Source organism: Euprymna scolopes, chromosome 44 (assembly GCF_053919585.1).
Source record: "Euprymna scolopes isolate OS-2025 chromosome 44, ASM5391958v1, whole genome shotgun sequence".
Lineage (NCBI taxonomy): Eukaryota > Metazoa > Mollusca > Cephalopoda > Sepiida > Sepiolidae > Euprymna > Euprymna scolopes.
Genome location: NC_136525.1, coordinates 10,039,371 through 10,064,691, shown reverse-complemented (window position 1 = coordinate 10,064,691; position 25,321 = coordinate 10,039,371). Strand labels below are relative to the sequence as shown.

At 35.6% G+C, this 25,321-nt stretch overlaps 1 protein-coding gene across 1 annotated transcript in view; it reads left to right on the top strand.

Moving 5' to 3' along the window:
• LOC145268688 (pre-mRNA-splicing factor SYF1-like) overlaps nt 1–23,849 on the top strand; it is a 107,811-nt gene extending 83,962 nt beyond the window's left edge. The window contains exon 24 of the mRNA XM_080124200.1: nt 23,716–23,849. Coding sequence (XP_079980326.1) covers nt 23,716–23,789 — 74 coding nt within the window. The 3' untranslated portion in view covers nt 23,790–23,849. The remainder of the gene's footprint in view (nt 1–23,715) is intronic.
• Nucleotides 23,850–25,321: the final 1,472 nt, after the last annotated feature.

Sequence of the window (25,321 nt, the reverse complement as noted above, 5' to 3'; positions counted from 1 at the left end):
AATGAAACTGCTATTTCATTTTTAGTAAAATAACATCTGTTGCTATAAACAATAACTGTTGCAATCATGAACAAGTAATCTATTGTTTAAATGTCTAAGAAAAATGCGATTTTTATCCAATTTTCTGTAAAAATTACTTTTAGCTATAAATAACTTTCTACTTGATGAATTTTCATAATTTTTGGATATGTTACTATTTTCGGCATGTCAATTAAGTAGGTAATATTGTTTAACCGTCCCCCTACGTAATCCAAATTACAAAATTCCCACTACTTACGTTTACTACGCTATAATCACATTGACTAATGTATACCCATTAACCCTTATCCTTGAGTGGTCTCCGGGCCTTGATAAGTGGTAATTCCTGTGTAAAAAGAAAAAAAAAAAAGATTATCGCAAAGACAGGAGATGCCTATTGGCTTTTTTTTTTTTTTTTTTTTTTGAAAAGACCAAGGCTGTATAGGAGGGAAATAGTCAGCAGGTATAGAGTTCCACAAGCCTGTAGATTTCGGAAAGAAGCTACTGGAATTGAAAGCTGTATTACGATGAGGTATTAAAACACTGTTTTTAGGTTTTGGTTTCGATCTCAGCTCATTTTTTTTTTTTACTTACAAGAAGTGAATTGTTTAGAAAAAAACATAATAATCGCGTGCACGTTCCAGTTTCTGTATTGATTATAATATATTATTTATAGGTATTTTACAACCCAGCAACGCCGGGTGGCCTGCTGGTGGTTAAATAAAATCTGTACATTCATACTAGAAGAAACATATAGTATTCCAAAAATCGCGTAAATTGATCAAATGGTTTCTTTTTTTTTTTTTTTTTTTTTTTTATAAGAAAATTAGATTTTGTGGCTAAACAAGGAGTGGCTGTCTCGCGACAACAGTTTGAAAAGTTTTGATAAACAAAGGAGATAACTCAGCGTAATTCAAACTTGCGAGATTTTTGTAATGTCTGTGAGAATAACAAAAGATGATTACCGCAAAGACAGGAGATGCTTATTGGCCTTAGTCTTGTAAAGACCAAGATAGGAGGAAAATGGTCAGCAGGAAAAGAGTTCCATAAACCTTGCAGTTCTTGGAAAGAAGCTACTGGAATCGGAAGCTGTATTACAATGAGATATCAAAACAGCAAATTGGTGAAGACCACTAGATCAGCAAGTCAAACGAGCTGGTACAAAGGAAGCAGAGAATAGATGAGACAATTCTGAAGAACACGTGCCATAATAGCATTTGTAGAAAAGACTGAGACTAGCAACATCATGTTTGTGAAAGAGAGGTTGAAGATTCACAAGCCCAAATATGACAACAGTACTCCATACGTGGCCTGATAGTAGATTTGTAGAAATAGAAAATAGTTCATGAGAAAGTGTTTAAAGTGATAGAACCGATTTTCCGTCTGCTGTGAGGTTCCAGTGTAAATCGAAAGATGCCGTAAATTGCAAATAATTTTGACTCCCATAAGTTATCCTCAGACACGTGATATAACAAAAGTTATCATCACGTATTCCTTCATAGCTGAAGATAACTAGTCAGGGTCTCCGTACTTTATCCTTCAGTGTTGTAGCATTCCACGCTCAGTGTGGAAAGTTTCCCCACAAGTAGTGCATGGCTAGTTACCAGGGTTGTTGCCTTTGGTAACGTTTTTGTTCAGAACTGGCCTTTATTTTTGCAGTTGCATCTGGGGATTTGCGTTAGTTACTCGCCACTTTGTCCGTTTGTTTTATTTTCATTTTTTCGAATCCTTTGAGATGCATCTTCATGATTGGTGTAATCTTTTTTTTTTTTTTTTTTTTTACATGGGGGTCACCACTTATGAAGGCCCAAAGGCTACTCAGAGATAAGGGTTATTGCGTGTACAGTAATCAATGAGATAGTATTGTAGTAATCATTAGTATTGGGGGTTTTGATAAAGTGTCTTACTTAAGGGGGCTCGCCCTGTCGGTGGGGCATCAGAATACACCGTCTGCGCCCCTGCAGAGAGTAAAAGTCTCTCAATGGGGCCACCTGTTTGCCGTGGGTGGCGACCCGTGACACCTTGGAACGGAATCCTGGTGGTTGAGGGTTGTAGAGGATAGATATGAGTTCCTCTCCTTCCCAACACGCCACTTTGGTCCTTACCTTGGCTAGACGGGCGGTCGGAGGGGCCCATTCCGATCAATCGGCTGGTCACGTCAAGCCCTAAATCAGACAAGAAGAAAATACGCCCACACTCCCCACATTATACAAACTGATTTAGCATCCTCATAGTTTTTTTTTTTTTTTTTTTTTTTACATGGGGGATCACCGCTTATCAAGGCCCAAAGGCCACTCAGGGTTAGTGCGTGTACAGTAATCAATGAGATAGTATTGTAGTAATCATTAGTATTGGGGGTTTTGATAGAGTGTCTTACTTAAGGGGGCGGTTTGTCAGGAGTTTGTTTATATTGGCCTTGAAGACGTCCAAGTTATAGTCAGGTGGAAAACAGGGAAGTGGCAGAGAGTTCCACTAGCGTGCAGTTCTAAGAAAGAAGTTGTTGTTTCACCACATTTCAGCCAACTCATCCTCTGGTCTTCTTCAGGTGGTTGACCGCGACAGGATAGAAATACCGAGTCTTGTAACTGTATTCCCCAGTAATTACTGCCTTCCATAGTTGTCGTCTCGTCACGTTTTTTGTCAACTAATCCTCTAGCTGGCATTGGGTAGGATTGAAACCGCTATGTTCCTAATTATTGAAGATACAGTTAAAAGATTCAGCATCCCTATCCCGTCACAGTTAACAACCCGACAAAGGCCAGAGGAATAGTTGGCTGAAACGTTGTTAAACAAACAAACTACCACCTTATATTCATTGACCCTTTTTCTCAAGTGATCTTTGGGCTTTTATCAAGTGGTGAAAAAAAAAAAAAATTAAAAAGTGAACCTATATAGATACATTGAGACTTGTTTTCTGGGTAAAAATCTTGTGGCATGTTCCCCCTGTCACCTCTGTGAATGATTTTTGATGAAGAGTGTAGCTGGTTTGAAGAGCCATCTACGTGCGCATGGACACTCTACAGCAATCTGAAGAGATGGCAAGCTTCTGTGAAGAAGTAGCAATCACTGTATTTATACATATGTATATGTACAGTATTTTCAAACAGTGTGTTGTATTTATGATTTCGATTAAAATGGAGGCAAGATGGTGAGGCCCCAGCTTACGGGCTTTAGGGAGTGCGGAGCCACCCTTTAATTGCCATTGCTCCCAGGTCCACTCTGACCCGGAGTGGTAGTACCTGTTAGGGTCCCAACTATGGGTTAAATAGAAGCCAACACAAAAAAACAAAACAAAAAAAACAAAAAACATATTCTATTAAAAAATGATTCTTCAAAATCACTGGATTCGGCATTAAATAACCTGAAAAGGGTTGATATGCCGTAAAAAAAAAAAAAAAAAAAAAAAAATAGAGGCAGGCTGCTTTCCTGTGATGGAATAGGAATTCTGAATCTTGTAACTGTATCCCCAGTATTTACTGCCTTCCATAGTTGTTGTTGCCTTGCCACATTTTGGCAAACTAATCCTCTGGGCTGCTTTAGGGTAGGATTGAAACCGCTATCTTCAGACAATGCTCACCTGGAACAGTAGAAACTCCACACCTCTATCCACTGTGCCTTTGGGGCCCGTGGCGCAGTGGATAGAGGCGTTGAGTTTCTACGGAGTCTTGTAATTGTATCCCCAGTAATTACTGCCTTCCATAGTTGTTGTTGTCTCACCATGTTTTGGCCAACTATTCCTCTGGACTGCTTAGGTAGGATTGAAACTACTATTTTCAGTGCTAAACTGGATCCGTAGAGACTCAGCATGCCTTTGGGATGCATGGCACAGTGGATAGAAGTGTTGAGTCTCTATGGTTGCAAGTGAACATTGTCTGAAGATAGCGGTTTCAATCCTACCCAAAGCAGGCCAGAGGATTAGTTGGCCAAAAATGTGGTGAGGAAGAGGAGGATAACAGTCCGCAAAAAAAAACAAATGATTACACAAATTTTTCCAGATTGTATTACTCTGTTGTTTTCATTTTTAATTCTGATGTAATGTAGAGATGAAAATGTTCTGGCGTTAGCATATGGGAGATATAATTGAAGTAAAGAAACGATCACTACTTAATCGATGGCTTAGGGCCACTTGAGGATGAACGTCAGAAGGGTTCCTGGCTTGAATTTGATTATTGATGGAAATTTATTCCAGAAGATCTAAGATAAAAAAGAAAAGATCTTGCGTTAAAAACGTTTCTGATTTTCAAATATTTTTATATTTTTAAATATCAATATTTTTATAGAAGTCTGTGAGCCGTACGCCCTTGCTTGAATCTTATCTTCGACGATTGGACGATTCCATATTTTAAAAAAGAGATGACAGGTGATTTTAAAAAAATATATATATATATATATATATATATATATATATACCGCTCCCCATGTGGGGGTACCAAATTGATTAAAGGAAAAATTATTCCCAACTTGCATTTAGGTAAAAATGCACTTCCATTATTTAAGAAAAAACAAATAACATCTAATTATATCACGATATATCCAAATAGTTGTGCGAGATGGACCAGTGGATAAAGAGTTCAGGCTCATTACCGTGGAGTCCCGATTTCGAATCCCGCTAGATTCAGCCACTCTGATGAGTTGTAGACGATGAAACGCATGTCAGTGGATAATTATATTTTAAAAACTATATATATATATATATATATATCTTCTTGCTTCTCTATGACTATCGGACAAGTACGTCTTTTAACAAAAGGATGAAAGGTGAAGTTATACATATATAATATATATATTTTTTGCTCTAACTTTTTGGCGCCTCTCAACGTCATCTTGTCTGGGTCATTTTGACATTGGCTTTTCTATTTTAAATTTAATTCAATCACCATTCAATTTTTTTTTCTCTTAACTCATTTTTCTTAATTACGCCTTACCTCGGCAGCCGCGTTTTAAATTACTTACATTTTTTTACGCACATCTTATCTTTCTTTTATTAATATTATTGGAATTCTTTCCTCTTTTACTTGTACCTATTTGTGACTTATTCCATGGATTTCTGCCTTTTGGATTATTTTGGACCATCTTCCAATTATGCGATTCCCTTGGATTTTACTTGTGCGAATGGAAATTTTACCAACTTTCTTGGATTTTACCGTCATTGGATACTTTACCCTTCACCAGACTATCCATTCACGTGAAATCACTTTTTTCTTCACCATATTCCCTCTGCTTCATTTTTTGTTATCAAGTAAGATTTTTGACTTACTTGTAGTTTCATTAAATACTTTTGCAAGCAAAATCCGATCCTGCATTTTGCTAAATCCTACCCTCTGATGAGAAGGAAAGTATTTCTTCGAAACTCTGCGGATTAAGGACTATCCACTTATCAAGTGTTTCCTTTTTAGATTAAATATGTTTTTAACTCTTTTTCAAAGTGTTTTTTAACATGTTTTATTAACTGTTTGCTCCTATATATATATATATATATATATATATATATATATATATATATATATGTATGAGGACATTTCTCAACCTATATACTCAACGAATTTTAGATCTACAGACTTGAAATTTGGTATATACAGACAGGTGGAAAACTTTTTAAGCGGTTTTTATCCACAAAGACCTGTGGCGCAGTGATTAGAGTACTTGGAAAGATCAATTGTAAAAATGATATTGTTCTGGAGGTTGAAGGTTCAATTCTCAGTGTGGGCAACCGAAAAATACAGTTTCAAATTACTTAGGATTTCTATCGAATCATGGCTGATGGAACAAGAGCATGCTACCCCCCGTGAAGTAAATAAAGGGTTTTGTTAGAAATCCTGTCCAAATTCTCGAGTTCGACAAAAAGATTTTCAAGTTCGACAAGATACACCTCAAGAAGGTTAGAGGTTACATCGACGGAAACGTTGTGAAAATCACACTCAAGATGAGAACAGAAGTCCGATGATTCCAAATGATACAAGTTTTATTATTTGTTATTTGGTTTAAAACTTAAATTTTCATTTATAGCATTGATGGCAAATATTTGTTTTTTAAACTAAAATCTGTTCATCATTGGAAAGGCTTCTGATATTCAATATATTCGTATATACCGTTCACTGGACAAAACAGGGGAGGGTAGAGCGATAGCCCTCGATATGTCTAAGGCTTTTGACAGGGTATGGCACGATGGTCTTCTAAGGAAAATTAGATCATATGGTATCACTAGAAGAATACATAATGTAATTAAATCCTTCTTAAATAAGAGAAAAATCCAGGTTGTCCTCGACGGTCGTACATCTAAACAATATGATATAAATATGGGAGTACCTCAGGGGTTTATCCTTGGATCTTTATTATTTCTGATATTCATAAATTACCTCCCTGATAAAATATCACTGGAAGAATACATAAGTGAGAGAAAAATAGTTTTTAAGGAGTCAAAAATTGGTCAAATTTGAAAAAAATCTTTATACATTTTGAACATTCATCTTAGTTCATTTTAAATTTTTAATCAGTTCATTAGCCTCCTCCCACTTTTTAATCAGTTCATTAGCCTCCTCCCACTTTTTAATCAGTTCATTAGCCTCCTCCCACTTTTTAATCAGTTCATTAGCCTCCTCCCACTTTTTAATCAGTTCATTAGCCTCCTCCCACTTTTTAATCAGTTCATTAGCCTCCTCCCACTTTTTAATCAGTTCATTAGCCTCCTCCCACTTTTTAATCAGTTCATTAGCCTCCTCCCACTTTTTAATCAGTTCATTAGCCTCCTCCCACTTTTCGCCAAAATATTTAATTAATCAAGCTTTAGTTCATCACCTAAACTCCTGACCGACAAGCAAGCCCGTTCCACAACAGATATCCTAACTGTAATCTCTGAACGTATATACCGTTAACTGGACAAAACAGGGAGGGTAGAGTAGTGGCCCTCGATATATCTAAAACTTTTGACAGGGTATGGCACGATGGTCTTCTAAGGAAAATTAGATCATATGGTATCACTAGAAGAATACATAATGTAATTAAATCCTTAAGTAAGAGAAAAACCCAATTTGTCTTCGACAGTCGTACATCTAAACAGTAATAAATGCGGGAGTACCTCAGGGGTCTATCTTTGGACCTTTATTATTCCTGATATTCATAAATGACATCCTTGATAAAATTGTTTTGGAGATGGGTATATTTGCTAATAACAGGCACGAGGGGAAAACAAATGAACACATATCTAAGGAAATGGCAGAAACATTAGAGGATGACCTCCAATCTGTAGTTGAATGGGGACAAAAATGGATGGTCACATTCAATGCTACTAAGACTAAGCTTGTTTCCTTCAATAACTACAAGAAACCTTCTCTTCCACCAATATCAATAGCCAAGAACACATTACCCGAAAGTACTTCCTTTAAACGCCTCGGCCTAACGTTTACAGGGAACATAAACTAGAATAGATATATTGAGAGCATTGCCAAGGCTGCTGCGAAGAAGGTTGGCTTTCTCTACGGTGCTAGAAAACTACTTACGCCTGAAAGTATCCTGTACCTTTATAAGGCCATTATTTGCCCATGTATGGAGTACTGTTGTCATATTTGGGCTGGTGCATCTGCTGCTTGTCTCTCACTCCTGGACAGGTTCAAAAGAGAGTCGCCAACCTGATAGGTCTTGAACTGTCATCTAGGTTTCAGTCTCTGTCCCATCGACAAAATGTTGCATTCCTCTGCCTGTTCTACAAGTACTTTACTGGTGAATGTTCTGACGAACTACAAGCACTTGTACCCCCTCGACGTGAATACCCCCGACAAACCTGACAAACAACTAAGTCCCACCCCTTTACAGTAGAGATCCCTAGGTGTAAGAAAGCCTTTTACTCCAATAGTTTCTTCCCCAGAACTGCAAGTCTTTGGAACTCCCTTCCAGGATTCTGCTTTCCCAATTGTACTGATATGCAGAAGTTCAAGTGTAATGTGAACAAACATCTTGCTATTCATCTCCCTTCATAATGCCCCTGCAACTTATGTCCCCTAATAGTAGCCCCCTACTTCAAAGTGGCACTGTGCCTTGTTTGGGGTGAAAATTGAATTAAAAAAAAAATAAAAAAATTGTTTTCACATTTTTAAATATATTTACGAAAGTGACAACCGTTTTATGAATGATATTTAGTTAATAATTATTTTTCCGGTAAGAAAATAAGGAATGTTTATTGTTAAAAAAAAAAAAAATAAATTGTCACAATTTTAAATCAATGAATACAGAAGTGACACATTGTTTTATTTATTTAAAGAAAATTTAGCTGACAGTATTGTGACCTTGATGTAGGTTATTGAGATCTTGAAGGGCCGTTAATAATGAAAACAGCACGGTGACATATTTACAAAACCGTATTTACAGAAGTACAGAAATATTATGTTACAGAAAATCTGCATCCAACACTGTGGCCGTAACTGCAACCAAAACAACAAGATTGTATATTTACAATAGTACAGAAACACTATGTTACAAAAAATCTCCATCTGATACTGTGGCCATAACTGCAACCAAGACAACATGGTTGTGTATTTACAAAACTGTATTTACAGAAGTACAGAAATATTATGTTACAGGACGTTTGCATCCAACACTCTGGCCATAACTGCAACCAGTGGCTGGCATGACACTTTGTCATTACTTTATTCATAGTTTCGGAAAAAATCCCATTTACACGATGACAATTCCTTTTAGAAAAGAAAAATTTTTTTCTTTTTAATAGTGTTGATATGTATTTAAAAAGACTTATTACAAACATTGATATATACAGATGCATTGTGAAATGCCCACGGTGTCTCGCTGGTCAATATATAACCGTGATGAAAGTATTCTTGAAATTTTATCTTATGGAACTTTCACAAGAAACACTCGTCTAGCTGAAACCACTATCAATAATTCCCCCCTCTCTTTATCTTTGCCTAAACCTAAACGTAGATTCCATGAACAAAGCTTCTTTCTTAGAACTGCACGCCTGTGGAATTGTCTTCCCTTTTCCTGCTTTCCAGCTGACTACAATATGGTTGTCTTCAAGTCCTATGTAAACAAGTTTCTGATGAGCCGTTCCACTTAAGTTAACAAATTTACCGAATTTCCATTACTATCGATTATTATATTGTCCTTTTGACTACTGTACACTCTTTTACCCTTATCCTTGAGTGGCCTCTTGGCCTTGATAAGTGGTGCCGCCTATGTTAAAAAAAAAAAATATATATATATAATCGAAGCCTTCAAATTGAAAAAAGAAAAGGAACTGAAGAAAGCAGACAAGTTAAAAATCAAAGAAACCTCTACAAAGTCAACTAAAATAACAACCTCGGAAGTATCGAGTTTAGCCCTTTCCCAATATCAAACATGACAACTTATACACCTGAAGAAGGTCGAAGGTTATATTGACCGAAACGTTGTTCAAATAAAACTTAAGATAAGGATGGAGTACTGTTGCCATATCTGGGCAGGAGCTGCTAAAAACAGCCTATCCTGCCTTGACTGAGTATAAAATAGGCTTCATGGCTTAGTGGAGGATGCCCTTTTCTCTTCCCTGCAACCTCTCTCCCACAGGAGAGACGTTACGAGCCTGTCTTTGTTTTATTGTTACTTCCATGGCAAGTGCTTGTCTGAGCTCCAATCCCTGGTCACTCCCTCGCCAATCTTTCACGTAAAACACTTGTCTAGCTGAAACCACTGTCAATAATTTTCCTCTGCTCTTTATCTGTGCCAAAATCAAAACATAGATTCTATGAACAAAGCTTCTTTCTTAGAAGTGCACGCCTGTGGAACTCTGTTTCGTTTACCTGTTTCCCACCTGACTACAACCTGGATGTCTTCAAGTTCAACATAAACAAATTCCTGATGAACCTCCCCCCCCCCTTAAGTAGACACTATCAAATCTCAACACTAACGTACTGTACACGCAATAACCCTTATCCCCGAGTGGCTTCCGGGCCTTGATAAGTGGTGACCACCTGGTTAAAAAAAAATAAAAATAAAATAATGGTCCAGTTAATTTTTTTTTTTTTTTTTTTTTACATAGGCATCACCACATTATTAAGGCCCAGAGGCCACTCAAGGATAAGGGTTAAAGTGTGTACAGTAGAAATTGGTCAATATAGTAATCATTAGTAATGAAAATTTGGTAAATTTGATAACTTATATGGAACGGCTCATCAAGAACTTATTTACTTTAGACTTGAACACAACCATATTGTAGTCAGCCGGAAAGCAGGAAAACAGAAGACAATTCCACAGGTGTGCAGTTCTAAGAAAGAAGCTTTGTTCATGGAATCTACGTTTAGGTTTAGGCACAGATAAAGAGTGGGGGAAATTATTGATAGTGTTTACAGCTAGACGAGTGTTTCTTGTGAAAGTTTGGCGAGGGGGGGACCATAGATTGAAGCTCAGTTGAACACTTTCCATGAAAATAACGATACATCAGAGACAAACTCGCAACATCTCTTCTGTGAGATAGAGGTTGCAAGGAGGAGAAAAGGACATCTCCTACGAGGCTACAAAGTCTATTTTGAACTCTATCAAGGCAGGACAAGTCCTTTCTAGCAGCTCCTGCCCAGATGTGGCAACAGTATTCCATCCTTGGACGTACCTGGCTCTTATATAGATAGAGAATAGCATCAGCAGTGAGATATCTACCGGATCGATAGAAAGATCCCACCATTTTTCCAGCGGCCTTGGCAACAGATTTGATATACGTGTTCCATTTAAGATCAGGAGTAATGGTCAAGCCCAGAAGCTTGTCAAAACTTGAGGCCTCCTGAAGACGAGAGCCATTCATTTCAATTGATGACAAATGTGGATTAGAATGTTGATGATGTAAAGAGAGAAGCTTGGTTTTAGATGCATTAAAAGTAACCAGCCACTCCTTTCCCCATTGTACTACGTGCTCAAGATCAGAGGAGAGAGAATTGGAGAGAACTTGGTCGTTTACTGTCTTAGATGTGGTACCATAAATGGTAGTGTCGTCAGCATAAATGTCTACAAATGATGTAAGGATATGATTTGGAAGATCATCAATGTAGATCAGGAAAAGAGTTGGGCCCAGGATGGATCCCTGAGGGACACCGGCATTAATACTGTGAGCTTCTGATTTTTGCCCCTCAACTACTACTCTTATGAACCTATCAGAAAGAAATGATTTAATAATTGAGAAGACTTTTCCAGCTATACCATAGCGAGCGATCTTATGAAGTAAACCTTTATGCCATACCCTATCAAAGGCTTTAGATATGTCAAGAGCAATTGCCCTAGAAAGATTGCCACCGTCGAGAGATTTGCTAATCCTATGCGATATAACTGTAAGGACATCTGCTGTAGATCTAGCAGAACGGAAACCATATTGAGTGTCACTAAGAAGGTTATTTTTGTTGAGATGGTTGATTACTTCTGTATTTAACACAGATTCTAGCAACTTACTCATGACGCACAGGAGACTTATTGGCCTGTACTGAGAGGGGGATGAGCGATCACCTGAATTCTTAAATACAGGGCATACTGATGAGATTTTCCAGGGAGATGGGAAACTATTCTCCTTAAGACAACGTTTAAACAGTTTTGTAAGTGTGGGCGCTAGTTCAGGTTGAAGTTTTTTGAGTACTATAATTGGAATACCGTCAGGGCCAGTTGCTTTACTCGAATCAAGGTTTTTGATTAGCTTCGCAACATCACGTACAGTTAATCCAAATAATATGAAATTTTTTTTCAGACTTAGGGGATATTTAAAAGAAAAAAAATATAAAAAATGTTCAATGTAAAAGAAAAAAAAATCTTTGTTTACTTTTTTTAAATTATAATTTTTTTTAGTGCTTTCCCCCCCCCCTCTTAATAGTAAACTAACCTAGGTGTCATACATTTCTGTGACATTTTTTTCCAAGTTTAAAACAGAATTTTATTGCATATCGTTCTTCTAAATTGTCCTCGCGTCCAGATTGCATTTTTGAAAATCAACAGCTGTGACAATTAGGCTTTAGTAGGGTGTATTCCAATTCCTACTGTAGCTGTTCATTTGAACCTGAAATCATAAAAATTGGTCAGTCATCTCATAAGAATGTATAGCAATAACATACTGAGTTTTCAAGAGTTTACAACAATTTTAAATGCCTGTACAAAAAAAAGTCTAACTGCACAAACAATAAACTACACCACATATCCCCTACCATCAGAGAATGACCCCAGGGATACAGGAAACAGAGAAAGGAAGAGATAACCCTGGCTAGGCTACAAATAGGCCATACCTTTATTACCAACCCCTACCTTTTGAAGGCCCTGTCGGTGGGGCATTAGAATACGCCTACTGCCCCCCTGCAGAGGGTAAAAGTACCTCAATGGGGGTCCTGGATATGACCTTAAACTATATCCGATGGTGAGGCCCCAGCTTGCGGGCTTTGGGGAGTGTGGAGCCACCCCTTAATTGCCATTGCTCCCAGGTCCACTCTGACCCGGAGTGGTAGTACCTGTTAGGGTCCCAACTATGAGTTAAATAGAAACCGACGTGAAAACAACAAATATATTCTATTAAAAAAGTTTTTCTTCAAAATCTTTGGATTCGGCATTAAATAACCCGAAAAGGGTTGATATGCCGTAAAACAAAAACAACCAACCAACCAACCTACCTTTTGAAAGGGGAAGATCCCCCGATATGTATACCCTTTGGAAACTTATTAAAGACACACTGTATGTCTACTGATTTCACATAAATTACTGAAAAAGCTGTTTTTCTCATTGAAATTTATAAGACTTTGTGCGTCGTAAACTTTCATGTAATAACCAGTTTAATATCAAAACAAAGTATTTATTCCAGCTCCCACTACCACTTAGAGATCAATCTGCTTGTTTTCGAGATTTTGAAACAATCAGGATAACAGTAGGAGCTCTATGCTTACAATGGTCATTCCAAAAGTAATGCATCCTATTTTTTAACTAAAAACCAGTTGCAGAGCTACGAAGACAGGTGTGGTATCATTAAAACGAGTGACCTTTTGTGCTCTAGAATTTATTTTTTCTACATAGTCACTAACATTCTAAACACACTTTTGCCAGGAATCCAATGACGTATCTCTATTTCTAATGCACGTCCATTGGTTGCTTTCTTAGCGCCTCACACCGTCAATATCTGCAACAGAGAGATGAAAATGAGTGCATAAGTTTGACCATCATAGCAATGCAATTTGCAATCCCCTCTGATCCATTTATGTGGAATAAAAAAATAGGAAGCATTATTTTTGCAACACCTCTCATAAAAACATATGCACATACCTAGCTTTTTATATATATACTAGCGGGTGTACCTGGCGTTGCCCGGGTGTTTGGAGGTGGGTGCTGAGCACAAAAAACGAAAATGTTAGTAGGCAGGTAGGTTCGAACCCGTGACGCGAAGGCGGAAAAGAAAGTGAAAGAAAACGTGAACTTTTACCGCCACGCTACGAGGCCATAGAGTGTGGAAAGCGTTCAAATTTAGCGATGTCGATCAAAATGTCGACTTGCTAAGTGAATGCAGAAATGAACGTTGGCTGAAGGCCAGTTCAGCTTTATTTGTTTCCCCACGATGTTGGGGAAAACCAGCTCTCCCCCCCCCCCAAGAAGGGGGAGCTCTGCAAGTGAATAGCAATTGTTTGATATGAAGGGTTTTCCCCACATTGATCAAAGCTCGGCCGGCGACTGACGTTCGCTGCTATTAGTTTCGCTTTTATACGAAAAACACAAACAAACGCACGAGAGGACGGAATAGCATGAATTTTATAAAAGTTGTTCAAAATAAATGTAGACACAACGTCCGTTTGCAAATCATAGATATTACAATCTAGGGAGTATATAAAAAGTTGTAAAAAATAGTAACCCTCTCAAGACACCCCCCCTTGAAATCAGCCTTTGCTGGACATACAAAAATTGTGGCGCAGTGGTTAGAGTACTGTGAAAAATCAATTGTAAAAGTGACCTTCTCCTGAAGGTTGAAGGTTCAATCCTCAGTGTGGATGACCGAAATATACGTTTGCGAATTACTTAGGACCTCTATCCAGCCATGGCTGACGGAACAAGAGCACGCTACCCCCGTGAAGTTAATAAAGGGTTCCGCTCAAAATTCCGTCCAAATTCCTGAGTTCGACGGAAACATTCCCGAGTTCGACTCGATACACCTGAAGAAGTTTGGAGGTTATATCGACCAAAACGGTGTGAAAGTCACGCTCAAGATGAGAACAGTAGTCCGATGAATAATAATACAAATAACCAATCCTCAGCTCAAAAAATTCAGAAACGTTATACAAAAATGCGAGCGCCACTTTTGCCTTATATATATATATATATATATATATATATATAACTACTTAATTTACTCACATAAAATTAATATATGAAAGTATAGATTTATGCGTAAACTTTAAGTATTTACTTCAAAAGTGCTCAATATGTAAGTAGAGCTAGTTAGTAATTTATAAAATATATATGGTGATTAAGCTACACTGAATATTCGGCGTTTCATCCACTCTAGGATAAGCCTGACGAATCCTAGAGTGAATGAAACGCCGAATATTCAGTGTAGCTTAATCGCCATATATATTTTATAAATTACTATATATATATATATATATATATATATATATATATGGAGGGGAAACCCTCTATACTGGGACAATGATTATTTTTGGCCACAACCAGAGTGCCCCCTTTTTACCCTATTTTTAGAGGAGCTGGTTTTCCCCCCACATTAAAAAACGGCCTTGTGCCTAACTTGCTTTGGTGGGAAAGCAAATAAATACTATATATATATATATATATATATATATATATATATATATATATAATATATATATATGATGAGAAATATTAATTGGTCATCATCATATCGTCTTAATCTTTCAGCGTCAAACATTTTGTATTTTGATTGCATGAGCCTCTCCCTGCTACACAAATTCCAGGAAACACTTTTCAGGAAGAACTTCATTAAAATTCTTTTGTCATGCATCAAAATTCAATGAATTTGCACTCTCGAGTGTGGGTGGAATTAGATAACAATGAATTGATAAAATGTTTGTATTATTTGGAGTATTCAGACAACAGTTCCCATCTTGAGTGTTATTTTCACATGGTTTCGTCCACAAGGTTCGCACAGGCTTGGAAAGGCTTTGAATTTTTTAAAACTTTGTCTTGAAAAGGCCGTGTTTTTATTATCTTGAAAATATGGAAAATGTTTTTCAAAGGCCTTATTTCTATTATTATCTTGAAAACGCCTCGAAAATATGGAAAATGTCTTTTAAAGGCCTTATTTCTATAATTATCTTGAAAAAGCCTTGGAAATATGGAAAATATCTTTAAAAGGCCTTATTTCTATTATTATCTTGAAAAAAACCTCGAAAATATGGAAAATTTCTCAAAAAAGGTTTGAAAATCGTATTCTTCATGTTCAGTACAAATTTGTGTTTGAATATTTAAAATAAAATCGAAATAAAAACTATTAAAATATTTTTTTAAATATTAATTAAAATACTATTAAAACATTTTTTAAATATTAAAAATAAAATCAAAATAAATACTATTAAGATATTTTTAAATTATTTATAAAATACTATTGAAATATTTTTTAAATCAAAAAATATTTCAATAGTATTTTAAATATCTAGAATAAAATAAATACTATTAAAATATTTTTTAAATTAAAAAAAATATTTGAATGGTATTTTTTAAATGTTAAAAATAAAATAAAAATAAATACTATTAAAATATTTTTTAAATATTTATAAAATACTATTGAAATATTTTTTTAATTAAAAAAATATTTGAATAGTACTTTTAAATGTTAAAAATAAAACCAAAATAAATACTATTAAAATATTTATAAAATACTATTGAAATATTTTTTAAATTAAAAAAAATATTTGAATGGTATTTTTTAAATGTTAAAAATAAAATCAAAATAAATACTACTAAAATATTTTAAAAATATTTATAAAATACTATTGAAATATTTTTTAAATTAAAAAAAATATTTGAATAGGATTTTTTAGATATAAAAAATAACGTTAAAATAAATACTATTAAAATATTTTTTAAATATCAAAAATAAAATCGACATAAATACATTCTGCTGAAACTGCATCATATTATTATTTCCGGTATTTTATTTTATCCGGTATTGAATTATACCCCTTTATCATGAAACTACCTAATGTTATATCTATAATATAAAGCTGAATGTGTGTGTGTCTGGTCACGAATAGGCTCCTATATGGTTGACTATTATAGAACACTGATCACATATAATGATAGAAGATGTATCGAGACACAGGAATGGGTATGTTTGATCTGGCATAATGATGATTCATTAAAATTGTGGGGTCTGTGTACGCGCCTGGTCCACAAAGTATGGAAATAAAAAATTAAAAAATAAAAAAAAAAAAACGTTTACAAGTGTTTTTGATATAGATGTACATAAGAATACTTTGATAAGTATGTTTTAACTTAAATAAGGATGATATAATAAAATTGTGGGGTCTGTGTTCGTGCCTGGCCTCCATAGAATGGAAATAGGCACAAACTTTAATAAAGACTTTTCATATCTATCTGCGTAAGTATACTTTGATAATTATGTTTCAGTTTGAAGAAATATGGTATAATAAAATTATGGGGTGTTCGTTTGCCCCTGACCGCCATAAAATGAAAATATGTCACAAAGTTTAACAAGGTTTTTTAATATAGATCCACAGAATATTGTGATAAGTGTTTCAGTGTGAACAGGTATGGTATAATAAATTATGGGGTTTATCTATTTTATTTTTACTTTCATCATATTTTGCTTTGGTTTTGATACCCCCAAATTCGAAGCTATCTCTTTACAACCCTTCCTTTTCATAACCTATCATATCTTCATAAATCAGAGTCCATTTTCTGTAGGCTGTTTTTGAACCCAGTCAACGACGGGTACTTTTGCTAGTATATATATATATATAATATATATATATATATATATTAGGGATGTAGCTGAAGTGAAATTAAAAATGAAAATAAATGCTCTTGAAATACTTTTTAAATATGAATTAAAATATTGGTTTTTTTTTGGGTTTTTTTGTTTATTATATTATTCTTTATATATCAAACTAGTTGAATGCTCGGTCGTACAATACATGATATTTTATTTATGCAGATTGCGTATGTATTATTATAGAATCAATCCTCTATTTAATATTATATATTATGAGGAATAATTTGCCTAGTGAAATAATTCACAAGAAAAAGATAAAATAATGATAATGTCGTTCATCAAATTTCGTCTGTGTTTGTTTACAATATTATGTCAGCTGATATTTGGGTGTGACGATGAATGCCCTGGAAATGTCACTTCTGATTAATGTTTAGTTTTAACATGTGTAAATGAAGAAATGATTTGCAGCGATTTTAAATGTACCTTGTTTTATCGTAAATTGAACTCATTAATAAAAAAAAAAAAAATAAAATGGTGAGGTACACCCGGGCTTGAACAGGGGAATCATTTGATCTGTAGTCGAATGCTCCACCACTGAGCTATATCTCCAGATGCCAATAATTCTGGTTTTTTTTTTTTTTTTTTTTTTTTAGAAGAAATCATTTGCTAGGATTTTATTATCTCCCTTGCTAGTGTAACATATGAGAATTCTCCTGTAAAACTTTTTTTTTTTTTTTATCTATAAGGAAAAAAAAACTATTTTTAGGATCAGATTTTTCGATTTTCACTGGATGAATTTCTGTACAAAACCTATCTAAGAACACTGCCAGACATATAAATTAGCTTTGTGTGAAATTTGCAGAAGATAAACTCAGTTGTTTCGGAACATATAAGAAAGGAACTCACACACACACACATACACACATACATACATACACACACACATACACACGCACATACATACACCCACAAACACACACACACACACACACACACACAAAGTGACATTTATATAATAGAGATTTTCATATTATTTGGATTCATCGAACTACTGTTCTCGTCCCGAGTGTCATTTTTCACAACGTTTCGGTCGATGTAACCTCCGACCTTCTTCAGGTATATCTTGTCGAACTTGGGAATGTTTCTGTCGGACTTGGAAACAGTAGTCTGATGAATCCAAATAAAACAAATAAGCAATCTTTATCTCAAAAATTCAGAAATAGGGAATTTGTTTTGAAAGCTTAAATTCTGCCCGGAACCGACCTCGAAAGGCATCTAAAATCCATATGAACTGTGGGTCAGTGTAACACCCTGCATCCTCCAGTATCTCTTTTCTGCAATCTTTTTGTTAGACTCTAGAATCTGTACAGAATTTTGACTGGAACTCTCTATTTAATCCAGGGGGGGGGGGTAGCATGCTCTTGTTCCGTCAGCCCCGACAGCAAGGTCCCATGACATAGATGATAAATTACTTGGTAAAAGTCAATTGTAAGTTACATTCTTCTGGAGGTTGAAGGTTCAATCCTCAGTGTGGGCGACACTCAAAATACAATTGTAAATTAGGACTTCTACTCACTCATAGCTGACAGAACAAGAACATGCTACCCCCCCTTGATTAAATTAAGGGATTTATTCAGAATTCTATGCCAGTTACATAGTAATTCTGACAGAAAGATTCCAAATTTGATAAGATACACCTGGAGAAGGTCAGAGGTCAAATTTATCGACACGTCGTGTGAATAGCGCTCGAGATGAGAACAGCAGTTTGAATAATACAGATTATTAATCCACATCTCAAAAACTTCCAAAACATTATATAACAGGTACTACACTTCTCTCTCCATCTCAAATTAAGCATTGTTAGATTATGTGTGTTATTCGAACTACTGATCTCATCTTATAATCTTTTAACTAATGTAACTGTTGGTTGAAGTTAGCAGAAGGAAAGGAGAAAAAGAAAGAGAAATACAATGTAAAAAAAAAAAAAAAAAAAAAAAAAAAAATACAGATCAAACAAACAGTAGTCTTCCCGCGTGTGTGTTGGGCGAGGTTGGGCGAAAGAGAGAGAGAGAGAGAGAGAAATCAAGATGGCGCCCATAGTTTTAAAAGATGTGCTCTGTTGGAAGTCACACGAAATCACACAAAATCTCGCGGTAGACATGTATAAAAGGAGTTGACAGGTTAGATCGGGGCGAGACAGTCAGACGAAGGTTGGTGACTGTGGTGATCTCGAACCCGCCGGTTGTTGGTTTGCAAAGACGATTTTTTTTTTTTTTTCTTTAATTTTGTTGTCCTGAACCAGGAACACTTCAGTAACCCCTGACCTTCTTCACGTGTATCTTGTTGAACTCTGGGAGTCTTTTTGTCGAACTCTGTAATCTGTCCGGAATTTTGAACGGAACCCTTTACTTAAATCAATGAGGATAGCATGCTCTTGTTCCATCAGCCATGACCTGGTAGCAATCTTGAATAGATTGCAATCATATTTTTAATATTGCTATTGCTAATAGGTTATTCGAGGTTGAAGGTTCAATCCTCAGTGCGGGCGATACTAAGAATATGATTGTGAATTACTTAAGACATCTATCCGGTCATGGCTGATGGAATGGTAACATGCTACCCCTGGAGATTAAATGAAGATGACAGATTCCAGAGTTTGACATTCCTCAATTCGGCAAGATAGATGTGAAGAAGGCCGTAGGTTACATTGGATGAAACGTTTGTCCAAATAACTCAAAATGTGAACTTCTTTTTCTTTAAATATTAATTGATAATGTTTGGTTTGGTTGTTTTGCGTAGGATCTTTTTTTTTTTTTTTGTTTTTTGCAGAACATGAATTTGACCAAAAGAAAAAAAACAAAAACAATAGCATCAATTCTTTTGCATTTTAGGTCAGGAAACCTGATCTCATAGCCTCGGAACTCATTTGAAATGTTAAAATGAAATGAACATAAAAGGATGAAATAAAAGTTTAGTTTCAGCTTCAGACAGATGCCCAATCTCCATTACTAAGAGAAGTAATAGTATAGTTCCGGCTTTTGGCAGACAGATATCAAATCATCGTTAAAGAAGTAATAGTATAGTTAGACTTTCAGACAAGTACCAAATCTCCATCAGAAGTAATAGTATAGTTTCAGTTACAGACAGATACCAAATTTCTTTTATTAATAGAAGTACTATTATAGTTTCAATTACAGACAGATGGGTACCAAATTTTTTCTTTTTTTTTTTTTTTTTTTTTTTTTACACAGTGATCACCACTTATCAAGGCCCGGAAGCCACTCAGGGATAAGGGTTATTGCAAGTACATCACGTTAGTGAGGAGATTTTATGAAGTGTTAAATTAGAGGGGCGGTTCATTAGGAATTTGTTAACATTAGACTTGAAGACATCCAAGTTGTAGTCCGGAGGGAAGCAGGCAGACGGAACAGAGTTCCACAGGCGTGCAGTTCTAAGAAAGAAGCTTTGCTCATGAAATCCGCGTTTTGATTTAGGCACAGATATAGAGTGGGGGAAATTTTTCACAGTGGATTCAGCTAGACGGGTGTTTTTCGTGAAAGATTGGCGAGGGGGGACCAGGGATTGGAGTTCAGACGAGCACCTGCCATGAAAATAACGATAAAACAAGGATAGGCTCGCAACATCTCTTCTGTGGGAGAGGGGTTGCAGGGTAGAGAAAAGGGCATCCCCCACTAAACCACGAAGTCTATTTTGTACTCTGTCAAGGCATGATAGGCTGTTTTCCTTTAGTAATAGAAGTACTATTATAGTTTCAGTTACAGACAGATAACAAAGTTCCATTAGTAATAGACATACTATTATAGTTTCAGTTACAGACAGATGGGTACCAAATTTCTTTTATTAATAGAAGCAGCCTTTGAGATTTGAAAAAAAATCACTCGACCGCCGGTCGAGTGTGAGGGAAAATTTACTCACCCCAAAATATTTTTTGTTTCAGTCAATAATAGTAAATATTTTTACAACAATTCAAGAAATTACCGTGTGTATAATCTAACATGAAAATATTTGTTTAACTCTTGTAAATCAACTATTTTTTTACTACAAACATTTCAGTAAATATTCAACAAAACGTTAAAATACAACACCCGTTTCTTTATATATCATCATTCATATTATTTTTCCATAGAAATAAGAATCATTTCTACGGATGTTTGACGGAATGATGCGTTTTTTTCCTCTTTCAAATGTTCGTCTTTACTTTTGCAAGCATGAAGTGTATGTAGTTGTAGCGTCGAAGAATTTTTTTTTTCCAAATGAATTTCAAAATCAGAGAGCTAAATGAAGGCGACATTTTGACTACATGCCGAATGTGTAAATTTGACCTCTTGTTGACCTTTAGCGTGACCACTCTTTTCTCAATAAGATATTCCAACGGTCTCACAGCAAGAGATAAAAGAATTCACAAATGATGAGACATGGGTCATTCCAAGTCGCCACATATTTGAGGGTCGTAAAATAAATGAGTTTTTCCCGTGTCTTTATTTAAAGAAATTTTATCGACTGGTGGGCGAGTGATTTACGACTTTTAGTCGCCCAAGAAATTTTCTATGGCGACCGGTCATGTAAAGTCTCAAAGGCTGAATAAAAGTGCTATTATAGTTACAGACAGACAGATACCAAATTTCTTTTATTAATAGAAGTACTATTATAGTTTCAGTTACAGACAGATACCAAATTTCTTTTATTAATAGAAGTGCTATTATAGCTTCAGTTACAGACAGACGGATACCAAACTTCTTTTATTAATAGAAGTACTATTATAGCTTCAGTTACAGACACAGACCAACCCTCTTTTAGTAATAGAATTAATAGTATCGTTTCAGTTACAGACAGATACCAAATCTCCACTATTAATAGATATGATTGGCTTTAAGCTCCGTCTGCGAATTCTCAAGATTGCCATAAAGCGTGGTGTATTGTAATAATTACCATAATAACAGTCGTCAATATTTACTTAGTTTTCATGTATTTTAATTTCGCTTTTCTTGGCCTGTTTTTTTGTTCTTTCTTTCTTCAAGTCAAAATTGATTTAGTTGAGCGGCAGATGGTGGGAACATCAGATATTGAATTAAACTCGCTTTCTCTTGACAACCACTCCGCCCCACAAAGTCGTCTTTCAGTCATTTGTAAAGACAGTGACCTAGAAACATTGTGGCACTAAAACTATAACGCATCTCCCTCCCCCATCCTGCGTACCCCACCCCTCCTGTCGGGCATCCATGCTTGGCAGGTTGGGAGCAAGAAGTTTGTAAAAGGTGATTTGAGTTTTCTTTTAATTTTGGCTGCAAAACATAAAAATCAAATTTTGAGGATTTTCCACTGCGGAATGTCATCTCCAAGACTGATGTTTTCAGTTTTGAATTTTGCAAACCAATTCCGAACAGTTGATTCTTCTATAGAATTGTCGCCAAAGACTTTGCAAGTCTCTGAAAGTTTTAGCAGTTTCTCCCCTTTTTTTTTTTTTTTTTTTTTTTCAAAAAAGCATTACTACCTGGATATGAAATTTGTTGCAATCCATTTTCTTGTCAAGAGAGATGTTTGAAAGTAAATTTTCTGTTTTGAATTTTGCCAATTCCAAACAGTTGATTCTTCTATAGCATTGTCACCATACACTTCGCAAGTCTCTTTGAAAGTTTTAGCAGTTTCTCCCTTTTCTTTTTTTTTTTTTAATTTATTTTTTTTCTTTTTGGAAAAAAAAAAATAAAGCATCACTACCTGGACATTTGTTGCAATCCATTTTCTTGTCAAGAGAGATATTTGAAAGTAAATTCTGAATATTACTGAATTATTAAAAAATTATTCGCAAAAAAATAAAAAAATAATAATGATAATGTCGTACATCAAATTCTGTCTGTGTTGTTTACAATATCACCTCAGCTGATATTCGGGCTTGACGATGAATGCCCTGGAAAAGTCACTTCTGATTAATGTTTAGTTTTAAAATATGCAAACAAAGAAATAATTTGCAGCGATTTTAAATGGTACCTCCTTTTTTTTTATCATAAATTGAACTTATTAATAAGGAAAAATTTTAAATGGTGAGGTACATTCGATCTGTAGTCGAATGCTCTACCACTAAGCTATATATCCAGATTATAATAAATCTGTTTTCTTATTTTTCTTATTTTTTTAAGAAGAAATGAATTGCTGAAGTGTTATTATCTCCCTTTGCCAGTGTACCTATTTACTATGCCTCCCCACGGGACAGAGTTAGACACCAGGGTCGTTATTTAACGTGGAGAAAAGGTACAAAAATAAAAATTGTCTCAGTCGTGAAGGATTTCTCCTCCACTGGCAGAGAACAAGAAAGTGCAGCATCTGAAGAACAGATACTACACTTTGATCTTGGCCAAAAGGCCAATGTACGTAAAGGATTCCCCTGTAAAAACTATTCTTTTTTATCTATAATAGAGAAAAGGCTATTTTTAAGACCGAATTTTTTTCAATTTTTGATACTTATCGGATGAATTTCAGTTCAAAACATATCTAAGAACACTGCCAGACATATAAATTAACTTTGTGTGAAATTTGCAAAAGATAGGCTCAGCTGTTTCGGAACCTATAAGGAAGGAACTCTCTCAGTCGCTCACGCACACACACTGACTTTCATACATGCTTTCGCTTACAAAATCGATCTTTGATTCAGAATAGCCAACCATTTATAGAAATTATTAGTTTGATTTCAAAACATGTAAAAATTTGTTTTTGTTTATTTCTCTTTTTTTTTTTATCTTTTCCTTTTTTTGTACTTTCCGCAGAGGTGGCTCTTCAGAAGCAGAGTATTCCGACGCAAGTTTTTGGCGGACTCGTTGGAGAAGAGGATGACGACTAAACAAACCGGAGACCAAAATTATCATCTTGTTCACCTCAATAAATATATTTTTTTCATTCACTTCGACTTGATTTTTTTTTTGTTTTTGTTTTTATTTATTTACTATCAGGGTGACCCAACGTTGCCCAGGATAGAATGCTGATCAACGGTAGAGGCTTCACATGCCTTTTGTAGTGACTAAGTGAATAAGCTTCAGATTGCTGTTAGACCATCTTGCATGAATCAAGCATCAGTTTTTGAGTGGCATAAGAGATTCAAGGAAGGTAGGGAGTGTGAAGGATGATGAGAGGTGTGGGAGGAGTATGAAAGTCAGCACTCCAGAGTTGATTGACTAAATAAAGAATTTCATGTATAAGGACCGTCGTGTATCTATAAGAAAATAAATGCACAGTTTGATGTCAGTGTGGGAACTGTACACAAAATTAATCACGAAAAACTGAAGATACAGAAGATTTTCACGAATGCACTAGCACACAACTCCATCCTTGTTACAGACTATTTGATCAAGATGGGCATCAAGACAGTTCCTCACCCTCCCTATAATTCAAACCTTGCTCCCTGTGACTTTTTGCTTATTCCCTAAGCTCAAGGAAAACCTTAAAGGCTGTCGTTATGAGATAATTGAGATGAAAGAGGCTCTGACGAGGGTCATTGACACGTTCACGTAAGAGGACTTAGATGCAGCCTTCCAGAAGTTGTTGGAATAGTACGACAAGTGCATTGCAGCCAGAGGAGATTACTTCAAAGGGGACTAGAGTTACATGTGTGTATTATAAATAAAAGTGCTCAGACTTAGAAAAGGTCTGGAAACTTACTGAAGGCGCCCTGTATTTTGTGGAATATCTCTGGCATGGTACTGGCCATTTTAGAACGTCTTATTGTATAGCCAAGAACCACGCCGTGTGAATGTCATCATTTTAGTGAAGGGGGAAAAAAATGAACGGATGTATATAGTAGCAAGGAGACCCGACGTTGATTTAAATGTTCTACTTTTCCATACTTTTGTCATTGAAATCAGTGAAATCGACCCTTTTTTTTTTTAAATAATGGCTTCACTTAATGTTTAAAATGCAAAAGTCAAGTATCCTACCTTGATACAAAATAGACTTCGTAGCCTCGTAGGGGATGTCCCTTTTCTCTTCCTTGCAACTTCTTTCTCACAGAAGAGATGTTGCAAGTTTGTCTCTGCTTTATCGTTATTTTCATAGCAAGTGCTCGGCTGAGCTCCAATCTATGGTCCCCCCCCCCCGCAAACTTTCACAAGAAACACCTGTCTAGCTGAAACCACTATCAATAATTCCCCCCACTCTTTATCTGTGCCTAAACCTAAACATAGATTCCATGAGCAAAGCTTCTTTCTTAGAACTGCACGCCTATGGAATTGTCTTACGTTTTGCTGCTTTCCAGCTGACTACAATATGGTTTTCTTCAAGTCTAATGTAAACAAGTTCTTGATGAGCCGTTCCATATAAGTTAGCAAATTTACCGAATTTCCATTACTAACGATTACTGTATTGTCCAATTTCTACTGT